The sequence below is a fragment of the Pteropus medius genome, unplaced genomic scaffold (assembly GCF_902729225.1).
Source record: "Pteropus medius unplaced genomic scaffold, Ma_sr-lr_union100, whole genome shotgun sequence".
In the NCBI taxonomy this organism is placed as follows: domain Eukaryota; kingdom Metazoa; phylum Chordata; class Mammalia; order Chiroptera; family Pteropodidae; genus Pteropus; species Pteropus medius.
In genome coordinates, this window is record NW_024340701.1 from 534,569 (window position 1) to 561,422 (window position 26,854).

Consider the following 26,854-nt stretch of genomic DNA (forward strand, 5'->3'; position numbering starts at 1 on the left):
ACTTCCCTGGGATTTTTTTTTTCCCCCATCCCTATTTTCCTTCAGACTCTGAAAAGGTTAAGAACTCAACATGCTGACATATCGGAGGCCTCAAGTAACATGGTTTTTGGCAAGACAGTGTTTCATTCTGCTGCCCTTGGTCAGAGGAATTGAATTCTGGCAACTGTTAGGGGTGAGGAGAGCAGCCAGAACTCCTAGGGCAAGAAAGAGAGTAGAGATCATGAATCATTCTGGCCAGAGAAAGGGCTGTAGGATGCACTCCCCACAACATCATCCGAGTGGTGACAGAGTTTATTGAAAATCACTTCTGCCTTTGGCCTTTGTCACCCGTAGGATCTTGGGACTGAGAGTCCTGGCTGAGCTCATCTGCTCTGCAGGCAGAGCCACGGCTGCAGGGCTGGTGCTGACTCACATTCTGCTTCCTTCTCTAGAGACATCTGAACAGCTGATACCTGAGGAGGAGGCTGAGGAGACAGAGGCCTGGGCCAAGCCCCTGAGCCAACTATGGCAGAACCGACCCCCAAACTTCGAGGCCGAAAAGGAGTTCAATGAGACCATGGCCCAGCAGGCCCCTCACTGCTCTGTCTGTATGATCTTTCAGATTTACAATCAGGTGAGCCCACTCCATCCCCTCTGTTTGCCCAGAACCAGCAGTCAGAGGGAAGCTTGGTTAATTGTAGGTACAGAATTTGTCACTGGTTGTCTTGGGAAAGCCATGTTTTTCTAGTGTTCTCTGCCCCATCCGTGTACTGATCAGGCTTCTCTAGGCAAATAACCTAACATTGTGGGTTTTTAATTGAGGAGGCTTTGGAGACAAGCTTAGGGTGAAGCTTAGACTCGGAGTGGGATTCCCTGTGCCCCTTGGTACTTAGGCTGTTTGAAGAGGAATTTGTACTTTTGTTATCTTTCTAGTCGATGATTATTTTTTTCAGGTGATTTGTAGTCCTGGCTAGTCAGTCTGGAGGACTGTGTGTTTCTTTACTGTAGTTTGAGTTTCGGATGAAAAACTACATCCTCCAGTGTTCTCATTTTGCCTTTCCCATTGCCGCAGAGGGTTTATGGGAAGGAGAGGGTAGGAAGGTGCTGTGGCCGAGCTCAGTTGTGCCCCTCACTCCCACTGCATTTGATTGCTCCACCATCATGGGTCTCTTTGGGTCTACCTCTAGGAGGCCAGGAAGCCATCCACAGAGCAGCATGTGCTAGGTGACTACCTCAGTCTCAGTTGGGACCTGCACAGGTCCCAACCACAGTTCCCCAATCAGTGGTTAAAAATGGCATGGCTGCCACTGAGCCTGGCAGGGTTTTAGATTCATGTTTGCCAAAGAATGAAACCTCAGACCATTACACCTTGTACTGAACTCACTGCTTCTTTCCATTGACAAAAAGCAAAACTGAAGAGCCTTATATGCCCTTGCCTGTGAGGGAAGTGAAAGGCCTGGCTGTATTGTCAGCAGATCTACTAAGTGGAGCTGAGTTTCCTGAGTGGCATAGGCTTAGAGTTGACTTCTGGGTGCTGTCCTTGGAATGGGGGCGATGGTGCCATCCAGTGGCAGAGCCAACAGATATTTGTAGTTAGGATGTTTGCCAAGGGACGTATGTGGACATACTGTTCTTCCTGAAGGGGCCCCAAGTGGGGAATTGGAGTTGGGACTGTAGCTCAGGTGACCTGCTGGCATGGACCACAAGAGGAAATCAGTACTGGCCCATAGGGAGCATCTGCTCTGGGTGCTCTCCCTGGTGGGGGCCACCATGTGGCACAGCGCATAGGGCAGCCCACAGTAGCAGCCTTGCTAACATCTCAGTGCGTTTTATTACCACTTGGTTTGGGAAGATTGAAATCCCAGTTGCCTGTTACCTCACTCCCTGTTCTCAGTTGTCCCTTAGGGGCCTTTGTTTGATACTGCTGTGAGAAATTGAATTTGAGTCATTAGAGGTAACTTCAATTAGCAGCTCGGGGATAATGGCTGTGCACCCGGGAGTCATAGCCATAGTCATATAAGTAAGAGAGCCAGCTTCCTGCTGATGGAGCAGGTGGGAAGCCGAGAGCACAGGCACATGTTCACTGGGGTGTGCACTTGCTCTCTCTCCTTAGGTTGAGTTTGGAGGCCTTAGTCAGAACTGTGGAAATGCTCCAGATTTAGCTCCCCAGAAGCAGAGGACCAAGCCCTTGATTCCTGAAATGTGCTTCACCTCAACTGGCTGCAGCACGGACATCAACCTTTCTACCCCTTACCTTGAGGAGGATGGCACCAGCATTCTAGTTTCTTGCAAGAAGTGCAGTGTCCGGGTCCACGCCAGTGAGTGCCTCTCACCTTTTTCGTGTGTCCTGTCCTAGGGGGTGTGAGCCTTCTCACTGGAAGTCCTTGCCCACGTTGGCCTCCCCCTCCATCTCCCTGGCCTCCCCAGTCCCCCATTGCAGAGATTGCCTGTGTGTTTTGGGGGAGATTGTTGCTATTAAGTCTGAGTTTCATGTGACTCCAGGGTCCATGCTTGCACAGTCAACTCTGTGCTGTCTCCTTGGTTGTAGACACCAGGAGGGGATTAGTCTCCACTATTCACTAGGTGTTTGTACCAGTGAATCTATAGTTTCTGACTTTTTGAGACTGACCCCTCGGGCCCTGACTCTAGAATTTGAGAGTTTCTGTAAGCGTCGGTTGTAGCTTTGGGACATAGTATATGGAAAAGAGTTGTAAATCTTCATTCTGACTCTGGCCTCTGGGTTTAATCTGCGCATCTCGATGTGTCTATTAGGTTGTTATGGGGTTCCTCCTGCAAAGGCTTCTGAAGACTGGATGTGTTCTCGGTGTTCAGCCAATGCCCTGGAGGAGGTGAGTGCATCCACACTGCTGTTAACTCTTCCTCGTGAGCCTTGGAGTTTGCTCAGGGGGAGACTATTTCCCGTGGACTTTGTATCGCCAGCAGTCTGCATAGGGCCTGGTACACTGATGTCAGAGAGTGAGTATTGTCAGAACAAGTCACCATGATAGTGAGAGTGGTTGCTGCCCATCCATGGCAGGGCAGGAATGGTGTCTGGAAGCTGTTTGTTCCATTGTGTCAGGACCAAGTAGAGGTCATCTTGTGGACAAACCATAACGCCCTTTAAAGAGCTTAGCCATGGGGTCGGAGCTCCTGAATGGGGCTCAGATGGCTCATTTTGTAGCTCTATCACCCCCACCCCCAAACCTGACAGTAACCCACATAGGAGACAGTCAAAGCCCTACAATGCCTCCAGTTTTAGCAGAGTGCCATTCATGACTTTGCTTATAGTTATTATTAACGGTAATAGTGAAGAAGATTGTGTTAAGTCAAGCAAATACTTGGTGCACTTAAGCCCCGAGTGGCCTCCTCATCTGCCTCCAGCGGGGTCCTGCTTACAGAGCCTGTGTAGGTGAAGCCCACGTGCCACTTGGCTGCTTTCTTGTATGGAGGCTACAGTTGCCCAAAGGAAGTCGAGGGGAGAGCAGAGTGGATGTTAACGACTTGGTGGTAACCACTTTCTTCCCCTCTCTTCTTGGCAGGACTGCTGTTTATGCTCATTACGAGGAGGAGCCCTGCAGAGAGCAAATGATGACAGGTGAGTGTTCTGAGCAGTGTCTCCGAACGCGTGGTTCTGAAGCAGCACGCAGAGGCACTCGGAGGGCGGTGGCTATTCATCAGAATGACTGACTGATGAAGATCTGGGAAGCACACTGTTTGGAGCTGGAATAGCATCTCTAAGACTGATTTTAAAAATGGGATGCCAAGGAGAGCCAAGAAGTCCCAAACCTTTCCAAGTCCATTTCCCCTTTGGGGCAGACATGTAAGTCATGTCCTCCTTTTAGAGAAGCTAAGATGGACTCACGAGGGTATGAGGACCCTGTGGAGATGACACAGGGGGCTTTGTGGGCTGGAAATAAGGACAGTTACCTTGTTACAGCTGGGGCAGGTGCAAAGGTGCCCATGGCCATGAGCTAGTGAGCACTTTTCCACAGGCCAGCTCTCTTTGTCTCAGACCTGCCGTTTAGAATGAAGATGAGTGTCCTTAAGGAGGAGACACTGAGGAGAGCTCAGGCAAGCCTACCCACTGTTGAATCTGAGCCCAGAGGTGGGCTTCTCAGCTGTCAGGCAGCTCATTTTCACTGAGCTCAGTCTTTGTGCTTGGTCTTGTCCTACTTATTCTGAGGTACAAACATAAGGTGAATAAGGTTTTTTGCCCTGGAAGGCTGTCCAGTGTATGGTACACATAGGTCAGTAGGCAACCAGTGATCGGTATCCTGCTTCCAGCTAAAATCCTCTGGGAACTTGGAGCAACATTCCATCTGGCCCTCTGCCTCACAGGAACCCCCTTCATGCTGTTCCAGATAGATAGCTGTTTTGCTTGCTGCTTCCGTTCTTTTAAAGGCACTTACTAACATTACTTGAGGTCATCGTGTTCCTCACAATTGCAAGATAGCACTGTTAAAGTTCTTCCTTATTTGGAGTAGAAGTGGCTCTGCTTGAGCATCCCATCTTTACTTTGTAATCCTTGTTCTGCCCCGCAGGGCCATGTGAAACAAATCTGTTCCCACTCTTATATAATAGCCCCTTCTGTACAGCCCCACCACTGTGTATTACACGTTTTCACCTGGCCTGATTTTAAGTGTTTTCAGAATCTTAGTTTTTCTCATCTTGGGGCATGACAATTTCCTGAAATGTCCATAATTATTTAATTAATTCTCTAAGGATGGCCGTTGAATAGACTTGTCAAGAGTAAGTAGGTGCTTGAGACCTTAAAGAGTGAGTCTGCTATGGAGGAAGGGAGCAGAAGGTAGAGGTCATTTCAGTCCAGGGGAAAGGTTTGAGCAGAGGCCTGCAGGGGACATCTGTGATTACTGGCAGATTGGGGCACAGTTGGAAATTTTTTGAGGAAGCACCCAGGTCCTATGTAAAAGAGGTCTGTGTAGAGCTTTCTAATTTATTCTCACTCCCTGAAACTTGCCACCCTCAATTAACCGCTCATTTTGCAACAGATTGTGAGTGAGTTAGTGTTGTAAGAAGTGCAACCCTTTGCTCACCCAGGGTAGTGTGGTGGGGCCTGTTTCCACATACTCGGTGCGGAGACACTGTGGTTCTTACCTCACTGGTCCCCAGGAACTTGATGGTGGGATGAAGCACCATTGGCGGGCTCACATGAGATGAGAAGGCCACAGGTCCTTGGAGCTGGAGGTGACTGAGTAGCCTTTGCTCTTTGGCAGGTGGGTCCATGTCTCTTGTGCTGTGGCAATTCTGGAAGCGAGGTTTGTCAACATTGCAGAAAGAAGTCCAGTGGATGTGAGCAAAATTCCCCTGCCCCGCTTTAAGCTGGTAAGGAAGATGAGATGGGTTTGCAGACTCTTCATCGCTACCCTTTTTACAAGTCTCTGAGTAGAGGATAACATAGTACTTCTGAGGGCAACCTCTCTTGGCCCAGTGGCCAGCCTTTACCCATTGGTTTTGGTCTGGGTTTGTGATTCTCACCTATAATCACACGAGATTCAAAGAGGGTGTGTTTGTGCCCTTGTGTTTGGGAAGGAGGTTGGCTCCTACTGGTTTGGCTATGTGCATTTGGACCAGGGAACGATAGGGAAGACAGTACTGTCAGTTCCTGGAATCACTGGTTTGCTTCTCCTTGTGTTGTAGAAGTGTGTCTTCTGTAAGAAGCGGAGGAAAAGAACTGCTGGCTGCTGTGTGCAGTGTTCACATGGCCGTTGCCCAACTGCCTTCCACGTGAGCTGTGCCCAGGCTGCAGGAGTGATGATGCAGCCGGATGACTGGCCTTTTGTCGTCTTCATTACCTGCTTTCGGCACAAGATTCCTAATTTGGAGGTGAGAGAGAGTGCCATTCTAGAATCCTCTTGAGAGTTTCCAGGATCATTTTCTTTGCAGGCTGTTCATTCATTGTGTCAGCAAATATTTCCTCAAGCATTATGCTTTATGGAGAATGCTAATGAGTAAGGGATTAAGAGATGGCGCCTGTCCATCACTACTCCCTGCCTGGTACTTCCTAATCTGGTGGCACCAAACTGCTTGTGGCTGATTCCTTTTGATTATTTGTTTACTTGTTTGCCTCTTCTCCAAGATAAACACCTTAAGGGGCCATGTTTTATTAATCTGAGTGTCTGTTAACTTAACACAGTGTCAGGGACACTGCGAATGTTGTGTACTGATATGGAGGGCTCTTGTTGGTTAACTGCCATACAGTAGATTTTGTACGTCTCTAAATGTTGAAGCTCGAAGAAAGATACATGTAATTTTAGCTAGAGAAGTTATGGAAGGGTTTGGGTAGAAGGTAGCGTTTGAAGTGGGTCTTAAACAATAGGAATTGTGAGTGGGAGGGCATTCAAGGCTTCAGAAATAGCACAGACAAGTCTCAGAAGAATGAACATGTAAGACTGGTTCTGGAACCATGGTGGGAATGATAAGAAGATGAAGGCCCTAGACTGTTATTGTTTTTATTAGATAAGGAGAACTGTTACAATATTATGATTTTGAGTTTCATTTTTTTTTTTAATCAATCACTCTAGTGGATTCACAGATTGGAGGAATAAGGCTTTCAGTTAGGGAGGCCAGTTATCCCAGGAGAGAAGTGAGGTCTCAAATGGGAACACATAGGCAGAGCTTTAGAGTCACATCTAATCCTTATCGCTGTACCATTTGTGATCATGGAAAAGTCCTTGTTGGCTGACTGGATTCTTTTTCATAGAGGTGTTTTACTGAGAACAGGAGATGGTCAGGGGTGGGTTAGGGTCTTAGGAAGATGAAAAATAGTCAATTTAAGAATGAGACTCCAGAGGAGTAAAAGTTAAGATAGCATTGAGTCACGGCTCTGGTAGGGAAATAGGAATTTTGTTATGCAACAGGATAGTGATTTTGTGATTATCAGTTGCACTCCATATCCTTAAATCGGTGGCTGTAGACTGCTGATGCTGTGAGGAAATGGGGGATACTGTTGAGTTTTTCATTAATTCATTCTTCACATATTCATTGGGCATCTACTACATGTCAGGAAACAAAGTTGCAGCATATCCGGTGAGGCACAAATGTGATGGATAAATTTAAGGCAGGATAAAGGAAAAGGAAGGGGAGGTAGTGAGGAACAGTGTCAGTATGTTGACATTTTGATGTGAGAGAGCCAGCATGCAAGATGACTGGGGAATAGCATTTCAGGTAGAGGGAACCAGCAGTGCAAAAATCCCAAGGTGGGAACACACTTGGCATGCATGCTCAGAACAGCAGGGAGGCCAGCATGGCTGGAGTGTAGTGCTTGGGCAGTTTGGGGAGGAGTGGTCGAACACAAGGCCACAGACGCTCTGTGATCCCATTTGTATCAAAGGCAAGTTCAGAATGAGAAGAAGGGTGATGTGAGGGTCCGAGAGATGGCAAGGCCCTTGTAATGGAGAGTCATTTGTAGTGTGCAGCTGAGGACATCCAGGGGGCCTCAGTCTTTGTGCCCTAGCCTTGGGTGTAGAGCTAATACTAAGATCTGTGTGGAGCATTGTCCTTGGGCTTCAGATCACCTGTTGAGTGTCTACTTTGATGTGTGTCTAAGTTTTGTGCATTAGTAGGTGCTATTTGGTCACTTCCTAGCAATAATAGGGAAGTCAAAAGAGTCTGTTCTGAGTTTGGGATAAGATAGTGTGGTATGAGAACACTTGTGGACTTGGAACTAGGGAAGAAGCTACACTTATGCAGGAAAATATACTAGTTTATTCCAGTGTCCTGGTTGGGGTATGGATATCTGGAAAGACCTATCTCAACTCCCATCTCTTCCTACTTTTTACTATTCCATTGCTATGCTTATCTTTCCCTGGTAAAGAGAAACCAATTGATCTTGGGCTCCATTTGCCAGACCTATATCAAGTCAAGATGGGAGTAACCCAAGCCTCTGTTTTTTCCAGCGTGCCAAGGGGGCCTTGCAGAGCATCACTGCAGGCCAGAAGGTCATTAGCAAGCACAAGAATGGGCGCTTCTACCAGTGTGAGGTGGTCAGGCTCACCACTGAGACCTTCTATGAAGTCAACTTTGATGATGGCTCCTTCAGCGACAATCTCTACCCTGAGGACATAGTGGTAATGTCTGCAAGGAGCTTCTTGAGCTTCTTTGGGACCGGGGACATTTCTAGGTCTGAGTGGCAGACTAGACTGGCTATGGACCTGCCTGCCTTTTTTTAGCCAGGCCCAGAGTCTCATCAGTTGCCTTCAAACAAAAAAAAGCCTTTGGACTGGTCTTTTCTCTGCAAAGGAAGTTGTGTGCTGCTCAGGTACCCTGTTTCCTCTAGAAGCTTGTAGGAATAAGTGTTTCCTGCAGTTCTTTGGAACGTCTTGTAGTTCAGTCTAAACTGTCCTTGAAGGCAGTCTACTGCAGTGGCAGAGCCCAGGCTTTCGGATCAGATCCTTGTAACACAGCCAGCTCCATTCCTTAGCAGCTATGTGAATTTGGGAGAATTACCCAATTCTCTTTTCTGCCATGCCCTCTTAGTAGATATATGGAATTAGCTTTTGGTTCTTTACAATTGAAGGCTTTGGGGCTGAGTAAAAACTGCTTGGAGGCACCTGTGGCCTGCTTATCTTATCAACACCTGACACAGGAGGCCCTGCCTGGACCCAATCCTAGGTTTCCTGGCTCAGGGCTCAGGACTTAGTTCAGGTTTCCCCTGTCCTCATCCTTCTTTTTCATGTGTTAGACTAAGCAGCAAGGTAGTGGGATGGAGCCACTTCTTCCTTTATCAGGTGTTGCCCACATTTATGCCACACGAGCAACACATTGGCTTAAAAGCACATCCATTAGTTAGAAGGTAGACTTACACTGTAGTAAAGATGGCAGTAACATATTTGTGGCAGTAGAATAGCTGTGACTTATTAAGCTCTTCCAGTATGCCAGACACTATATGCTGTGTTTTATGTCAAGTATTTCTGTCACCTTTCATACCAACTCTGAGAAGTAGGTGGTATTATCTCTACCTTACAGAAAACGGTGACCTCAGGACTCTCTTCTAAAAGTTACTGAGGACCCTAAAGAGCTTGTGTTTTTGTGGGTTATGTTTACAAATATTTAGTCCATTAGAAATTAAAACTGAGATTGATTTGAAATAATTTGAAATGATATTTTTAATGAAAATAACTATTTAAAAACAATATTAATGCCATTTTTCTATAGTTTTGCAAATTTCTTTAATGTCACATCCAGTATGTTGCAAAATATTCTTTTGATTATATTTGATTATATTATATGAAGAAAATTGTCTCAGATATGTAATTGGACAGGGGAGGAGTATTATAAATAGCCTTTCAGATGATTTTGGTTATTATTCTTTGATATTATACCAAAACTCAATAAGTGGTAGTTCCTTAAAAGTTAATTAGTGTGGAATCTGAGAGCAGTTCATTGAACCTTGTATACTGTTATATTAAAATCTGTCGGTCTCTCTGCCCTGAGAATGGCTGTCTCACCCCCGCACGATTTTATAACATACGTATTTGTGCAGTGGGCTATGCAGGCCTTCTAAATGTTGTTAAAATTTTTATACAGTATCAAAAATTACATTGATTCGTATGACTAATCTCAGAAAAACCTTGAAATTTGGGGAAGTTTCAAGCTCATATTTGTGATAAACTTTCCCAAAATTCTAATTTTTGCTTGAAAGCTTAGATTTTTTTATCATTGGCAATACCGTCAGTTGTTTTCCTTGAAGTGACAAGGTCACTTCATTTTCAAGATGTATGCCAATACTAAAGTCTGAATAACGACAGGTTGTCACTCATTTTTTTCAATTAAAGCTGTGTTCCATGAAAAGAGCAGCTACTTCAACTCACAACTTAGTTACACAGTGTTTTTCCCCAAGAATACCGTTGTGCCTCTGCACACAGCAGAGGTATTTTTTGAGTACTTCCACAGAAGCAGGAATTCATCCTGGTTCATTCTTCCTGAGGTAGGTGGTGATTACCACTGTGTTCAGGTGGACCTTCTTTTTATCCTTCTCTTACTCTTCCCTCAGAGTCAGGACTGTCTCCAGTTGGGTCCTCCTGCTGAAGGGGAAGTGGTCCAAGTGCGATGGACAGATGGCCAAGTCTACGGAGCCAAGTTCGTGGCCTCCCACCCCATCCAGATGTACCAGGTAGCCAAAGGTTTTTGCTGGGAACTGGGGGGCACTTGATTAATTCAGTGTTTCCTCTTTGGCCAAAGGTGAGTCTTTGCTCTTGGGAGAGCTTAAAGGTCAGTAAGAACCCTTTTAGAGCTAAGGGCTGTCCTGTGTCCAGTCTGTCAGGTGTGGCTTCAAGCATGGCAGTCTTTCAGTGTTCTGAATCCTTCCATGACTACAGGAAGTTGCCGCTGTGCATGGTGGTCCAGGGAGAGAGTCAGGGTTGTCTTAGCCAAAGATCTTTGTTTCCTTGGTAGGTGGAGTTTGAGGATGGCTCACAGCTTGTGGTTAAGAGAGATGACGTTTATACTCTGGATGAAGAGCTTCCCAAGAGAGTCAAGTCTAGACTGGTGAGTATTTTTTCTGTGTGCCCTTGGTTCCTGCCTGGGAGGGAGGGAACAAGGCAAGGATGTGTATCCCTTTGTTTTTTTTTCCTCGTGGTGGTTGGCCACAAAGTGCTCATTTGGCTTGCCTATTCTTCTGTAGTCAGTAGCCTCAGATATGCGCTTCAACGAGATTTTCACGGAGAAAGAGGTTAAACAGGAAAAGAAACGGCAAAGAGTTATCAACTCGAGATACCGGGAAGATTACATTGAGCCTGCACTATACCGGGCCATCATGGAATAGGTGCTTCCAGGGGCCAAGAGATTCCCAGCCATCAAGGCAAGAGCACTCTAGGGGTTCCACAGCACAGCAGACACTTGGAACTCTGAAGTCTCTAAAATGAAGTTGTAAAATGAAAAGGAAAGAAATCATACCCCATCATCTTCTCATCCCACCTTCATCGCATTCTGCTCTAGTGAAAGGACAAGCCATTCTTGGACACGTAACAGCACTCGCTGAGCACTGGAATGCTGTGGCTGCATTGTCTCCACTCTCTAATGGGGTCAACTATGCTGGCTGGGTTGGTTGCCCTTTTCCAGGCCTAGGACATAGCTTCCTAACGATCACCCGCACCAACTAGGAAGAGGTGCTGGTGCTTGCCCCTTTTCCCTTCCTCCCTTTTGTATTTATGTATGGTGTGTGAGCGCGTGTGCGTGTGTGTGCGTTTGGTCTGGACCAGCTTCTGCCAGCCCCTGGCCTTTACTTTCTTCCTTGCCTATCCAGGGCAAACAAAATGTGAAATTCTGCCCTCAGCTGAGCTGAGTAAGGGCCCATGGGGTTGGCTGGAGATGGATGTGGCATCTGTCTGTCCCTGGAACTGCCTCAAGCATGTGCTGGCAAAGCTGCAGTATTGTGATGCTAAGGAGTTAATGCCACCTCTTTGTCACCTCTTGAAGGAGAAGATAGGGGTAATATGGGTGTGTGCCCACATCTCTCTAGGCACAGAACCCCTGTGGCACAGTATTAGAGGGTGCGGGTGGGGAATAATCTGAAGGGGCATCTTAATATGGAAGCAGGCAGAGCCTGGTGGGTGATTCTGTCAACAGAAAATTGTAATCATGCAGGGGCTGGGAGGGTTAAGATGAACTGGGGCCACTGGGGCCAGGGGCAGGTTTGCCCTTGGTCTGGGGGTGGGAGGGAGTGGATTTGGGAGGGGGAGGGTGGGACTGGAGGGCAACACTGATGGGGTTAAACAGGTTTATGCTCCTCATGAATTTGCCTGGGCCCAGGATTGGAGGGCTTTGCACCTGTACCCTGTGTATACAAGAATCAGATTTATAATACTCCCGTTTTTTGTTACGTATGAACGCTATAAACCAAATTATTTTGAAAACTGGTGCATCACCTTGTCCTTAGCAATAAAACATGTTGAGCAGAGGATTGCCTGTGTCTGCCCCAAGGAGCCTGAGTGGCCCAGGGTCAGGCCAGTGGTGTATCTAGAGTACAGGCTCTGGAGCAGGGCCATGTATTTTAAGAAGTCATTCTGGAAAGACTGGGAAGCTGTCCTAAAGAGATAGGTTCCTTGTCAAGTTCTGGTCCTGTGGCTTTGTACTAGGCTAAGCATGGTAGGACATGGGGAGCAGAGGCACCTCTGGCCATGAGCACTTTTTGCTTCCCCTGCCTTAGAGATGGGAAGGAGGTAATAAAGAGCAGACTACCACTTAGCCTAGGGAACTGAATTTGCTCTCACTTCTATTCCACCTCATTGAGCTGGTCAACTTCATGCCGGAGTCTGCGTTCCATACAAATTGTAGAACCAGCTTGAAAGGAAGGGGGTACATTTTATGTGCTTAAAGAGCAAGGGACTCAAACCCCAGAGGTATGGGTTCCTGAAGCTCTAAGTTGCCTGTTGGTGAGAAGTTTCCCTGGAGGAAGAGCCAGTCCCCTTGCCTGCTGAGTTCCTGAGGTCCAGGTGAACAGGGATAGAGTGGCAGCAGGCCATGGAGGGCCAGTGAATAGGTACAGGGCACAACAGAGCTGCTCTAGCTGGTCCTTGGATGGCTAGGTACTTCCTGTTTCATGGCCCTGTCCAGGTGTAGGAGCAGCTCAGCAATTCAATGCTTGTGTCCTGGGGCTTGGGAGGTGGCTACTTTCTGGGTGTCTTATTGGGGGAGGGGGAGGAGCAGCAGGTTTCAAAGATACTTCTCTATGTCAACTCCTTCTAGGGGCCAAGAAAGGGAGGTTGGCTTTTTGGTGAGGCACCCAGTGATTCCCAGGGGATACTGTAGGGAAGATAGGGTGGAGGCAAGCCTTAATGGATTGGTGAGCCCTGGGAGCACATACATTTGGAGGGAAGGAACACATCTCCAGCTTAGCAGGGTCCCAGATCTACCTTCACTGACCCCACCTTTCTTGGAGGACCTGCAGAGTTCTTAACTATTTTTGTAGAAACTATTTACTTTGGTTAGTCTAATAACTCTGGGGAAACCGAAGTTTAAAGAGGTAGAGATTTTCTTAAATCACACGGAATAGGCCGTTCTCTCTCTGCCTGCCAGTGCAGTCAAGCTCAGGCCTCAGAGGACCGATTCCAGGGAAGGGAAAGCCAAGCCAGCCTGTCTTAGGCAGGCTTCTAGAGGCCTTTTTGCCAGGGCAAACTGCCCTCCTTTGGTAAGGTAGCGTCTTTGGCTTGGTAACCAAGGATCGCAGCTGGACAGTTCCTCCTCCTACCGGAGGAATAAACATTTGAAATTGTGCCCCAGGCAAATGACGGGGCTCAGGTGCTGCAATGAGGCTGTACAAGACAGCTGGGACCTCCAGAGCTGCAAAGGCTAGATGAGATGGGGCAGGGCGGAGTGGTCCTGTGTCCCGACACAATTTTCTGCGAGGCTCTGAAATTGGTAATACAGGAACAGCCTGGGACCCCCGTCCCTTACCCCATAGGATTGGGCAGGGTCGCCCAGTTCATGGATGTCAAAGACCATGGGCCTCAGGGAACGAATTGGCAGAGTTCCTCGGCGTGGAGTGACCGTGGCCATCCTGCATATTGCGCCCGGGAGGCTACCCGCCCCCCAACCCCTCCCCATTTCCCCCGTCCCCATCACCCGCACCGGCAATTAAGCAGACTCTGGAGAGGCTCGGTGATCCCAGCGGACAGCGGACCGCGAACCCTGTGGGCATTGGACGTCCGCATCCCGAACGCGCGTTCTCTGGGGCGTGAAGCCGGGGGAGGAGGATTCCTCGAGGCGTTGAGCGTGCTCCGGGGAGACGAGGCGAGGGTGCCTGCGCTGAGCAAGCTGGCGAGGTCGCGCTGCGCCCGCGCGTAAGCCCGCATGGTCTGCAGCTCCGGACCCCTCGAAGCTCCAGTGCTCGCCCACAGTCGGGTCGGAAAACTCGGGGGTCCTGTACTATTGGGCTGCTGTGGGCTGTGACCGCCCACTGCCTGCAGCGCATCTCCGCATTGGTCAGCCTCGCGCCCCGCCCGGCTCCCGCACGCCGATTGGCCGGGAATGCCCGACCGCGGGCAAGGGCGCTGAGGCGGAGAGCAGGATTGGTGGTCCCGCCGTCTCTGGGTCGCGGCCGCGCGCTCCGCCCGCCGCTGCGTCCCCACTATGGCGGCGTCCATGCCGCCCACCGCGTCGTGGGCGCCCGCCGGGGTTCCCCCGCGGCTGCCGCTGCCGCCTGCGCCGTCGCCTCCGTCTTCCCGTCCGCGCGGGGTGGGGCGCCGCCTCCCCGCTTCCTCCCTCACGGCTGCGGTAAGCGCCCGTCCCGCGCGCGCCCGGGTGCGGCATCCCCCGCGGCTAACGGTCACCGCGCCGCTCCTCCCCGCCCCCACCGCCCGCGGCTCCCGAGTCGCCGCAGGCGTGGAACCCGCGCGCGCTCTGGCTGGGGAAGGAAGGGTTGGGGCGCTGCCTGATCCTTTCAGAAGCATGACGTCCGGCTGGGTCTGGGGGCTTGGGCCGGGAGTCCGGCCTTTGGACGACCTCCTTTAGGTGGGGGCTGCCAGGCCTGAGCGGGGAGGACAGCTGGACTCGGGCCGAACGGCCTGAGGTCACCTGAGTTGCGAGACACCGCAGCGCTGCGCGCGTTGTCGCAGAGGAAGGACACGTCAGGCCGGCCTCTGCTGTGCGGAAAGGAAGGAAAAGTCCAGGGACAGCCTGAGAGGGAATACGCAGCGGACTGGTAGTGGCTGTCATTGCTCACTGCTCTCCTGGCAGCCAGATGTTTAGCGGACCAGGGTCGACTTGACTGGCAAAGAACTCTTCTTGCTTCCTTTCGTTCTGGCACTTCTCCATATTGTTTAGTTGGTGATCTTGCTTGAAAGAAGAAATACCTTAGTGACGAGAGCAGGTTTAGTTAGGATTGTGCCCCACGAATATTTGGATAATTTTTTACAACAGTGCCCATTTTTATAATTCTGTAATAAACTTTATTTCTGTTTTCCTCACATTTGAGGAGGGAGTGAAACTGTGAGCGGAATCATTGTAATTAATTGAGAGAGAGACCAATGAAAGCAGCTGTTATTGTATAAAAAATAAAAAAAAAAACCTTTTTGTGGATATACTTTGAATTAGTTATACTATAGATAATTGAACACGAAGTAGAAAAAGGTATTTATTAGGTTTCTGAAAGTAAGAAAGCCATCATGGAAAATGAGGTTATTTCTAAGTCAGAATTGCTATGGAGTGATGATCACTGAACTGTTTGGTATGCCTTCAATTCAAAAGATTAAAAAGAAGCTGGCACAAAAATTTATGATCTAATGGTGTTTTAAAATAATCTCTTGAAGCATCAGGGTTCCTAAGATTAAAGATTCTTAACTCAAGGACCTTTTCACGTATTAATCTCTCCATTTCACATGTCACATGAGGAAATAAGGTGTACATAGTTTTAGAGACTAATCGACTTTGGATCACCCCTAGTATCTATTCAGTACGTATTGTATGCAAGGTAATACCGTGGTGTGGACCTCAGTATCTCTAAGGTATGAGACTTATTCTAATGGGCCTATAATTTAGTTGTGGAATAAAGGGCACACAGAGAAATGGTAACTAAAGATATGGTTTCTAGAATTCTGAGACAGTAGGTACTATGAGAATGCAGGAAAAGGGTCGCGTTGAGCCATGAAAGTGTAGGTATGAATGAATGACGGAGAAGAAGTGAGGAAATAAGAAAGCAAGAATGGTAAAGGTGGCATGGGAGAACCTGAAATGCCCACTTATTGGAAAAAGTGGGAGATAAGGTTGTACAAAAAAGATAGATTGATGGCATCAAATCAAGAAGCAGCTTTGTCCCAGGCGAAGCAAGGGATAACAAGTAGTAACTGTATTTACTTCAGATGAAGCTGGAGCCAGCCATTAGAAAAGATGTACAGCCTTGTTACTTTTCTCAGCCACCCAGGATTCATACCTCAAGATCCATTCTTGCCTTTCTTTTTTTCACCCTCTGGGTTCAGCTGGTTGCCAGGTCTTGTTGATACTGTCTCTGTACTCTTTCTTGTATCTGCTTCCTTTCTTACTGTCATCACACTGATTTGGGGCCTTTGATATACCAATCCCTTGAATTATTGCAGAAACCCCTAACATTTTTTTTCTTTCCTCCCATTTGTCTTGTCTACTACTATCACTTTTAGATATCTCACTTCCCCAGCCAAGACTTAATGACTCCCCACTGTCTGTTGAATTAAGCAAAGACCAGCCTCGCATGGGCACTATGGGTAAATGCATTTCTAGCAATTTCCTTAGATTTTTATTATATTTTCCAGGTCAGTGGAACTGTTGTTCTTTGTACTTTGCTCTTTGTGCTCTATATCTTTGCTCATGTTGCTTTTTCTATCTTAAACGACCTCCTTCAATCTCTAATTGTTGATTCTTACTCATGTTTCAGGGCCATTTGATATGGAATTTCCTTTGTGAAACTTTTCTTTATTTTTCTCCCCATCTAGATGAGACTTGTCTCTCGTTTAAACCATGATAACACCAGAGTCTACCTTTTTGCTACAATTGCCAACATAAGACTAAAACTTTTTCAAGACATGGACTATCTTCTTCATCATCTAGCACAGTGTTTTGTACACAGTAGGTGCTTGGCAAATATATTTTATATTGAACATAGCTTTGAACCAGGATGGCTGCAAAGAAAATTCTTTGTGCAAACAAAATATTCATTGCAAAATCTGTAAATAAAGTTACTTATGTGAAAGAATTCCTTACTGAGAGATCTGGTGTATTGATTTGAATAGCCTGGGTTAGGCTGCATTAACACAAACCCTTTAGACTTAAGTGACTTAACAGAACAAAAATTGACTTCTCATTCATTCCACATGTCCAACATGAGTGCATGAGGAACTCCGCTCCTCACAGTCACTCAGGACTCAGGCTGATGGAAACTCCATCTTAACAGAGTGTTTCCAAGATTATTTTGATTGCGTGAAAGATGGTGATCAAGGGAAGTTACTGTCCCAAAGTGGCATATGTCACTTTCATTTATATTTCATTGACTAAGACAAGTGACATGGCCATGCCTAACTTTAAAGAAACACAGAGAGTTGCAGTCTTAGCATGTACCTGGAAAGCAATGAGCCAGAAATAATTTGTGTACAGCGCAAATGACTACTACATCTTTTTGAGCATCATGGCCTGTAGAAGATTAGAGGTGACAAAATTAAATGGACTAGTAGAGACAAACATATTGACAGTAGCAAGAATTAATAGCTCTAATGAGGCATGGGTTGAGAATGAATTGAGAAGTCAGAACTCCATTATATGCATTGTAAATGATCACAGTCTAAGGCTATTGATACAAGGGCAATCTATTATATCCCAGGACAGTCATTCCTTAGGGCACACTATTTTATAGAACCCTCAGTAATGAACACAGGAATGGTCCTGAGGCATCCAAAAAAAGTTAAATTACATTCAGGATATCCAATTTAAGAAGCCAAGAAGTGTGTAATAACTTGAAATACCTTTTCATTGAATGGTTAAAATAAAAAGGAATCTAGGTTCAGCCTGGTTGGTTTAATTTGGTTTAATAGAGGCTATCAAACTTTGGTATTTGGGGAGGAGATTTCACTTTGACAAAGAATAGAAGCATAGAGTTTGGAGCTGTTTGGAGCCCTGCTTCAGGAGGTAAGATCTGGGTTGAAATCTTGGCTCTGCCACTATTGTCTGACACTGAGCAAGTGTCTTATTCTTGAGCCTGAGTTTCCTTATCAGTGAAATACTAGTGTGGTTATGAGGATTAAATGAGTTTATGTAATGTGCTTTGCACAGTCCCTGGTTCAGAGTAAGCACTCATGATCATGTCCATCAGTAGCAACAGCAGCAGCAACAGGATTTGAAGAAACTTTTGAGAAATCGGGTATGATAACTCCAGAGATGTAGGTAGAAGGGTTCCCCCAGATTTTCCTACCTTTTTCTCTTTTTTTGGATAGCATTCTTGCCACACCTTTATTGTTTTCACACCTATCATGATTTACTTAGTTACATGTTTGTGTCTCCCATTAGACTAGGTGCTCTTGTCATCCCAGAAAAATTTATTGAACATGAACTCTGTGCTGGGCTCTATGCTACACCAGACATTAGGCATTATAAATGTGAAAGGTATGTCCCTGGCCTCAGAGAACCTGTAGTGTGGTAGGACCAGAAGCCAGTAAACCAGCAGTTAGAATACATTGTAACAAGGGCTGTGTTTGTGGGTCCTGTGGGATTGCCTATATTCACACTGGGAATAAAAATAATGGTTTTCCAGAGAAGTTCACACCTAACCTAAGTCTTGGAGAATCACTAGTTATTAGCTGGGTGGATGTGGGTTTAAAAGGCTTTTCAGACAGGAAACAATGTGTGCAGTGCCCTAGAAACACAAGAAAGTGGCTACATCCTGAAGATGCTTGAATGGCAGGAGAACAGGGTATGTTTGAGGAGTAGGCGGAGGCTGCCAAAGTTGGACTTGGAAGGCTTTGTGAGTCTAGGAGTTATAGCTTTGTCTTCAGATGATTAGGAGCCACTCGAAGGATTCAAAGGTAGGAAATAACTTTTATCAGCTTTGCCTTTGAGGAAGATCCGTGTGTGTGGAGGAAGTAGAGTAGTAAATATCCTATTTCCCTGACATGGGAGGTTCTGAAGTTTGCAACCATAGTACTGTGCCTACTACACAAGAGTCATAAAATATTTATATATAAGGAGAGATTAAAGTGAAATGAGACTGGAGGAAAGGATACCAGTTAGGCTCTTGCAGTCATATGAGGGCTGTGTCCATGTCTTTCCTAGGAGTAGAAGAGAGTACCATGGCTTCACCAGTTTCTACAGTATGACCTTGGGCAGGCTTCAGAACCTCTCGTGTCTTCTTGGTTTTCAACTTTTAAAAATGGGGATAAAAATCACTACCTTTCAAGGTTGCTTGAGGATTAAGCAAATGTAAAAAACCTGACCTTATGCTATTAGGCACATAAAGGACCTCTTATAATAAAAGTACTAGTTTTAGGATTCCTAATGTTTAGTATATTACCTGGTTCATGGTCGATGATCATTAGCCTCCAATGCCACCACCTAGAGATAACCGTTGCCAACATTGTGGTTTTATTTACACATTGTAAATGATTGATGATGCTGAAATGGCAGTGTTAGGCATGAGGGAATCATTCTGAGATCAAGAAGGAAAGAATTGATGTGAATATCATACCAATTTAAACATTCTTTAAATGCCAGCAGATTATATCTAGCTATTCAGCTGTTCCCAGCCCTCACTCAGAAGTCACATATGCACATGTGCATACACTCTTGCTACTGATATTATAATGTGCTCACTGCATGGGCTGCTAAAATATATGCACTTATCCTTTGGCCTATCATTGTTATTGTTGACTGTCTCCCCCTGAAATTTTGCTCTTCCTTAGTCTTCCGAATGTGTTTTTAAAGATTGTAATGGGGTTTAATTCTGATTTGCTCTTCATCATGTTTCTTCCTGGTTGTCCTAGCTGATAGGAGTTTCTCCCTGCTGAACTGTACAACTTAATTTATGTTATTCTGAGTGAATGTCATCTACTGCCTTGTCTTATTATTTGTCTGCATGTCAGTAAATTTCCCTTTTCCTGGATATCAGTATTTCTTACAAAATAATGAAAAAATGGCTTGTTAATGTATTTTTAACATGACTTGAAAACCCACTGAAACCTTTTGTTTGAAATATGTGAAACAGGTTAGAAAATTCTGTTACTAACTTTTTAAAGTATATGACAGTGATTCTCGGACTTTTTGGTCTCAGGACCCCTTTATAGGTTTAAAAATTGTCGAAGACCCCAAAGAACTTTTCTTTTTGTGGGTTTTGTCTATTGATATTTAATGTATTAAAAAGTGCTGAGAACACAAGAATACATGAGCACACATTCCATTAGCCATGGGGACAATGATGTCATCACATGTCATCATATATAGCCTCTGGGAAACTCTGTTAGACCCTTGTGAAAGAATGAGAATGACCAAGGCAAATAATATCTGAGAATTATGAAAATGGTTTTAAACTTGTGGATCCACTGAAAGGGTCTTGGGGACCCTTAAAGGTCCTTGGACCACAATTTGAGAACTGCTGACATACTGATATAAGAGTTTTTATAAATGACACTTTTACATCTTTTGGCACCAAAATAACATAAGGGTAGAAACACTGCCAGACATCTGTTTTCAAAATGTACTCAACATAGTTTCTTAAAAGAGTTTCTAGCTTTTGTTAAAATATCTCCTTTACCTTGAAAGGACAGATGTATGTATTTTTGGAATATCTGCTAGGTACATCCTTCTAACAGACATTTGCCATTCCAGAAAAGGTCAGCAAACTTGGAACACCAGTATTTTTGTAAAACAAACATATAGAACTGCTCTTTAAGTTCTAGAAATCTTATACGTACTTGGCCAGATGATAACCAGAGAACTTCTTTGAAGTATAAGAGTTTCATGGTTACTCACCATTTCATTGTCAAGTCTAGTTTTGATCCTATTTAAAAAATCTAAATTTTTAAATCTAAATTAAAAATCTAAATTGACCACATTGATGTCATTTCGTAATACATTAACTACACTGCATCACAAAGCAGATTAATAAGAGATGGCACCACTGCCCCCCATGCTGTGGAACTTTCGTATTTCTTGAGGATTCTTCCTGAACCTCATGTGCTACAAGACATCTGACACGGATTATGTGAGGAATTCAGTGTCAACTGAAATTAGATACCAGAACAGTTTAAGAGTTCTGGTGTTTTCTTTTGATACTTTGGTGGAGCATGTTGAATTTCTTTTGAGATGTATAGTTGGCCCTCTATATGTGCAGGTTCCACATGTGTGGATTCAGCCAACCGAGGATTGAAAATATTCAGGGGGAGAAAGTGTTATGTTGTTGCTGACATGTACTATGGAGTTAGGCCTAAATGGCTGAGTGTGTGCTTAACGTGTACAGACATTTTCTTGTCATTGTTCCCTAAACAATACAGTATAACAACTACTTACATCACATTTATATTGTATTAGGTATTATAAATAATCTAGAGATTATTTAAAGTATATGAGGGGGTATATAGGTTATATGCAAATACTAAGCCTTTTTATATAAAGGACTTGAGCATTTGTGGATTTTAGTATCCTATGTACTAGACTAATCCCCCACGGATATGGAGGAAGGACTCTATCTGCTCTCTGAAGCTGAATGGCCTGGGCTGTTACAATAGCATCTTCTTGCTCTTGCCTTAGTCTTCTCCAGGCTCTCCTCTATATTGCTACTTGAGTAATCTTTCTAAAATACAGATCTGACTAGGTTATTTCTGTACTTAATCCCTTCAATGGTTCTTCATTGCCAATGAGATAAATTTCAGACCCCTTAGCATGGCATCTAAGGCCTCTCCTACCCTTTTGCTACTTCAGTTTCTTTGCTGAAGTTTTTCCTAAACCTTACAGACAGTTATTAATTTCTACCATCTCATAATGTCTGTACCTTGTTTATACTTTAACTGCGTACATCACACTGCTCTTGAGGACAGGCACCACACTGTGTGTCTGCTGCTGTATGCAGGTGTGTAATAATGGCTTCCACCTGGACTGATAAGATGGCAAAGCTTCCAGTATAGTTATTCTGCAATATTAATTTCTTTGTTTTTTTTTTTTTTAAAGATATGGGCAGATAAACTATGACCCTACTACATAGGCCCTAAGATATCTAAAGTCTCAGAGAAATAATAGTAATGCAAAGGAACATTTGTCTCATACTTTATAATGATATATTTTACACATACAAGAATATCTTAATATGCCATATTGCTTCAGCTTTTGTTTTTTAAAGAAATAGAACATTGCACTTCCGATATATGCTTCCTATGCATTTTCTCCCAGTCTCCTTCCTCTTTGACTAGAGAAGACACTATGTTGAATTTAAAGTTTTTAAATTCTCATCCACGTTTTTAGGCTTTTGTTACATGCTGTATATCCGTAGCAGAGGTTGGCCAGCTGGCCTACAGGCTTTATTAGAACACAGCTATGCGCATTCATTGTTATTGCTGCTCTCGTGCTACAGTTTTGTTTCTAGTTTTCTGGACCTGTCACCATCTCCTAACCACCTTCAACACCAGCCACCACCCTTTCATCTCAGTTGGCCTAGGCAAAGGAAAGTTATCTTTTCAAACATTCCGGTTTTTTTAATCTACATAGAAGTCATCTTTTCCAAATTAAAAAAAATATATATCTCTAGAACCTTATCCTCTGAACACTATTTAAAAAAAATAAGCAAAAACCTAATAAAACCAAACCTTAACAAACTCCTATTCAGAAAAGTTTTTTTGTTTTCTGTTTTTATTTTTTGGTAAAAACAAAGATGAACTAAAACGTGAAAAAATGAAAGTTTTGTTCCCTTTGATTTTTACCCCCTCTCTTCTAGGCTTTTTCTCAGCCACTTCTAAAGGGAGCATCTGACCAGGGACAGCATATTTTTCAGCTTTTCTCTCTGTCTTCTGTTTTTAAAACCTTGGTAGATGTCGAATTTCTACTTAGAAAGTCACTGATTGCCCATGTTCCAGGAGTCTGAGCCCAATCAGAAGAACGAAACCACAGGGTACTTTGAGCAGGTAAAGGTTGATGTAAGAATTATTAACTGTAACAGAGAATTGGAGTAACATGAGATAAACTAGTAAGAATTGAGCACATGGAAAGATGTTCATTATCATTAACCATCATGGGAATGCAGACAAAACCGCAGTGACATACTTGCCCTCAGCCTAGCTCTCTCTAATTATCCATTTTTGCATATCTTTTTTTGTTTCATTTGCTTCGTTTTCTTTTTCAGTTAGCAATTATGCTTATGCTGGATCTCCTATGACTGCCTTTGCTACGTGTTTTCGTTTTGTGTTTTGTCTTTGTTTTGGCAGTCCTTTTACATTTATTTTTCATTTTATTTTGCTCATTTTTAATCCATCATGGCTTTCAGGACTCTTAGTGTATTTTCAGCAACATCCACTTTGTTCTCTTCTGTTGAAGCTTTGTTTTTATGATCATGTCGTTTTTCTGAGTGCTAATTTAGTTTTATTTAAAAAATATTGTTTTACTGTTTTTTCCCTGAGCTCTTCCTTTAATTTCTTTTCTTAGTTACCTCTTGTTTTACAGAGCCATTCGGGAGTGGGTAGGGCTGGGAGAATCTTTGTTAAGGATCTTTATCTATTCTGTGACAAAATTTATTTTGTCGAGTGGTCTTCATCTACCGCGTTTCCACCTTGACCTTCCTCATTCCTTTCTTCCACTTTTATTGTAGTTATTTCTGTTTAAATCCTGTACTGCTTCCTTTTTATTATTGTCCTGATATACCCTTCCCTTTTCAAATGACCAGTGTTGTATGACTAACGCCAGATCATTTGGATTTGAATCCTGGCTCTGCCACTTACTAGCATTGTGACCTTAGACAAGATAATTTAATCTTGTCTAAGGTCACACTGTGCCTCAGTTTCTTCTTCATATAGTGGGAATGATAATCTCATAGGATTGTTGAGAAGATTCATCGAATTAAATCATACAAAACTCTTAGAACTGTGGTTGGTTCACAGTAAGTGCTTCATTTCATGAATATTAGCAATATTAATTATTGTATTCCTCACAATGACTTGCAATTAGAAAATGCACAATTCTTAACAGAATAATTTAATACATTGCATATTAATTAACTACTTAAATCTGCTTAGTCATGCATAAAGTCTGAATAGGAAGTATGCATTCAGCAAAAATGTTATAAAAAATTGATGAGCTTTTTCAGTAATTGTTTGGGAAGCTAGATAATAAATAGTATTTAATAACTTCTAATTAGCTTGCCTCAAAAATATTCACAGGAGACATGCTCAGGAAATACTTTGTGGTTTTTGCTCTATGTAAATTTGTCATAATTGAGTTTCTATCAGGAAATACTTTGTGGTTTTTGCTCTGTGTAAATTTGTCATGATTGAGTTTCTATCAGTTGTGGCCGATATCCGAAGGTCGGCAAAATTCTGACATTTCAGACAAAAACTTGTTGCCTGGTGTAGTTCTGTAAATAACCATATTATAGGATGTTTAAAAAATGACAGAAGTTTGGTACAGTTTGTTTCAGTGAGTTCAAATTTTAATTAATTTTATTTTTATGCCTGATTCAAATAACCTAGCTTTATGTACCTTATGTGCCTTTTGTACCTTTTTTAGAGTATATTATAACTGACTGAATATTCAGTCAGTGAACAGATAGTTTTTGAGTACCTACCAGGGATACCATGGTCAACAAAATAAACATGTTCCTTGCCTCGATTAGCCAAAACATAAATGTTTAACAAATACTCATAAGATTATAAGCACGTTATGTAATGGAATGGAGATATGCAGGTGCTGTGAGAATTTGTAATGGAGAGGTCAAAAGTGTGGAGATAGGTAAGGTTTCTCTGGGCAATTAACCTTTAAGCTGAGACTTAAAGAATGAGTGTGAGTTGGCTAGAAGAAGCGGTGGAGTCAAAAAAGCTTTAGCCTGATGTTAAGAAAGAACATGGTGAGTTCAGAACACTGAAAGACATTCAGTGTTGTGGACTCATAGAGGTTAGGTGGTAAAAGATGGCCAGAAATGTGGGAGGAGAGGTGGTCAGGGGCCAGATCATGCAGAGTCTTATAGGCTCTGTTGAAGGGTTTGGGACTTTACTGTAAGGATAGTAGGGGAAATTTACAGAGTGAAATAAATTCACATCGGCTGCTGTGTGGAGAATGAATTAGAGAGGATCAAGAATGTATATGGGGGGCTTATTAGGAGGTTATAGTAGTAGTCCAAGCAAAGGATTATAGTGACTTGAAATAGGATGGCGGCAGTGAAGATGGAGGCATGGGTGGATTCGATAAGTATTTAAGAGGTAAAATTCATAGGATTTGATGACTGATAATATTTGGAGGGTGAGATGAGAGTGAGAAGGAAGGTAATGTGCAGGATAATTTCTAGGTTTCTGACAGAAGCACCTTCTTGAAGGTGTTGCCTTTTATTGAGATGGTGGACACTGGAGAAAGAGGTTTATAGGGAGTCTGAGGCATCTGTAAAAATCTAGAGGATGATATGGAATAGGAAGTTAAATAAATGGACTTGGAACGTAGGAGAGATATCTAGAAGGAATATATAAAGTTTGGGATAATGATAGTAATTGAAGTCACAGAAGTGGAACGAGGTTGCCTTAGGGGGTATCTACAGAATGAGAATTTAAAAAAAACTTCAGACAGTACCCCAAGCTTCTCTCTACATTAAAAATTGCCATATATAAATGTGTGTGTATACACTAAAACTATATAATATACTACACACACACACACACACACACACACACACACACACACACACACACAAATTATACCTTTAGTATATATTACTCTTTGGAATGTATACAAATTACATTAATTATATCTACAGTTGGGGCATGTAATTAGAAATATTTTTAATTTTAAACACTTCTTGAGTATTGCTATGTAGTAGATGCTATGCTGTTAAATGCTGGTGATTCACAGATCTAAGTTATGGATTCTGCTTTCAACCCGCATGCTAATTCTTTGTAGAGAGAAAAATAAACAAGATGTTTTATAAATGCTATGACAGAAATAAGCATGGGATGTTATGGGAGCACAGACAGCCAGGGTGTAGGGCTATGATTAAGGAAAGCTTCTTGAAGGAGGTAAGGCTTGAACAACGTCCTAAAAGGTGAATTGGTATTGCTAGGCAAAGTAGGCAGTGAAAAGGCTCTTACCACCATGCTGTACCTTCTCTCACCATTTCAGATGCCATTTCAGAGAGGTCAAGTCCTGGGTAGGATAAAAAGCAAGATCAGATCCTGGTGGGTTGAAGAATGAACAGGAAATGTGAAGTCAGACAGCTCCTTTAGGGAAGGGTCTGAGTTTGACTGCCTTTGAGTCCCTTGTGCCTTGCATAATTCCTGGCACTTAGTGTTTGTTGCATTAGCTTTGGACAAGAGAGACACTTCATTTTCTGAGATAAGATGAATATGTGAGGAGGGGCTGAGTCCAGATTGCTGCGTTCCCTCTACATGCTGAAGAGAGCTTACCATGAGCAGTTGCAGCTCTTTACCTGCATGCTCTTTTATGGCTCTGCAGGGAGGCCAAGTGTACCCCCACAGCCAGAAAAATTCTCAGCATGAATCTGTTATGTTTTCTTCTAGTCTTTTTTTTTTTATAGTTGAGGGTACGATACCTATGTCTTAACATTTTTCTTTCAATATTATATCATAAGCATTTCCCATGTGAAGTTAATAAAATATTTTAATAAATAGCATCTTAAGTGTCTGCATAATCTTTTTTTGGATGTTTATTGAATATTTATCTGAACATTTAGTTTAAAGTTCTTTTTTTAACTTTTAATTTTGAAGTAATTTCGGACTTACAAAAAAATTGCAAAAATATTACAAAAGCCTTTCTATATATCCTTCAGCTAGTTTATGGTGGTGTCTATCAGAGTTCTCCATTGTAAAGTTACTCTTTTCCCCTCTGTAATAAGTATCTTGTGGGGAGATACTTTAAGACTATATAAATACCATTTCTCAAGAATTTACCCATTAATTTTAGCCTCCTTTGTTTTTTAGCTGAATTATTTCTAAAATGGTCTCTAAAAGATTTTCTAATTACATTATTCCTCTGCATTCATCTGTTGACATTCCATTCCATAGGAGAGTTTTCTCCTCTCCTCATTTAGTAGATTCTTATTTAAGGGGTTATAAATTGCTCCAGGTTTGGCCATTAGGCTTTTTCCGACATGTCCTCACTCTTTGAGCATTTTTCTGCTTTCAGGTACAAAAATGGTTTCAACATCTGGTAAGGCAAATCCTCATCTCATTATTTTTTCTTTAAAAAATTTCTTGGCTCCTCTTGG

General features: G+C 43.6%; 2 protein-coding genes across 12 annotated transcripts in view; both read left to right on the plus strand.

Moving 5' to 3' along the window:
- The window catches only part of KDM4A (lysine demethylase 4A), a 38,635-nt gene extending 26,739 nt beyond the window's left edge, over positions 1 to 11,896 (plus strand). For 3 of the 5 annotated variants that reach the window (XM_039883635.1, XM_039883629.1, XM_039883640.1), the window contains exons 14-23: positions 432 to 613; positions 2,093 to 2,297; positions 2,752 to 2,828; positions 3,519 to 3,574; positions 5,214 to 5,322; positions 5,638 to 5,823; positions 7,896 to 8,066; positions 9,992 to 10,111; positions 10,393 to 10,485; positions 10,622 to 11,215. In XM_039883635.1, coding sequence (XP_039739569.1) covers positions 432 to 613; positions 2,093 to 2,297; positions 2,752 to 2,828; positions 3,519 to 3,574; positions 5,214 to 5,322; positions 5,638 to 5,823; positions 7,896 to 8,066; positions 9,992 to 10,111; positions 10,393 to 10,485; positions 10,622 to 10,762 — 1,340 coding nt within the window. In that variant the 3' untranslated portion in view covers positions 10,763 to 11,215. Of the gene's footprint in view, positions 1 to 431; positions 614 to 2,092; positions 2,298 to 2,751; positions 2,829 to 3,518; positions 3,575 to 5,213; positions 5,323 to 5,637; positions 5,824 to 7,895; positions 8,067 to 9,991; positions 10,112 to 10,392; positions 10,486 to 10,621 lie in introns of all 5 variants that reach the window. The other 2 variants (XM_039883648.1, XM_039883653.1) reach the window with 2 other exon arrangements.
- A 2,113-nt stretch (positions 11,897 to 14,009) lies between these two features.
- Positions 14,010 to 26,854, plus strand: part of ST3GAL3 (ST3 beta-galactoside alpha-2,3-sialyltransferase 3) — a 167,447-nt gene continuing 154,602 nt past the window's right edge. For 2 of the 7 annotated variants that reach the window (XM_039883657.1, XM_039883659.1), the window contains exon 1: positions 14,025 to 14,211. The gene's annotated coding sequence lies outside the window, so the exon portion shown is untranslated. Of the gene's footprint in view, positions 14,212 to 26,854 lie in introns of all 7 variants that reach the window. The other 5 variants (XM_039883662.1, XM_039883661.1, XM_039883660.1 and 2 more) reach the window with 5 other exon arrangements.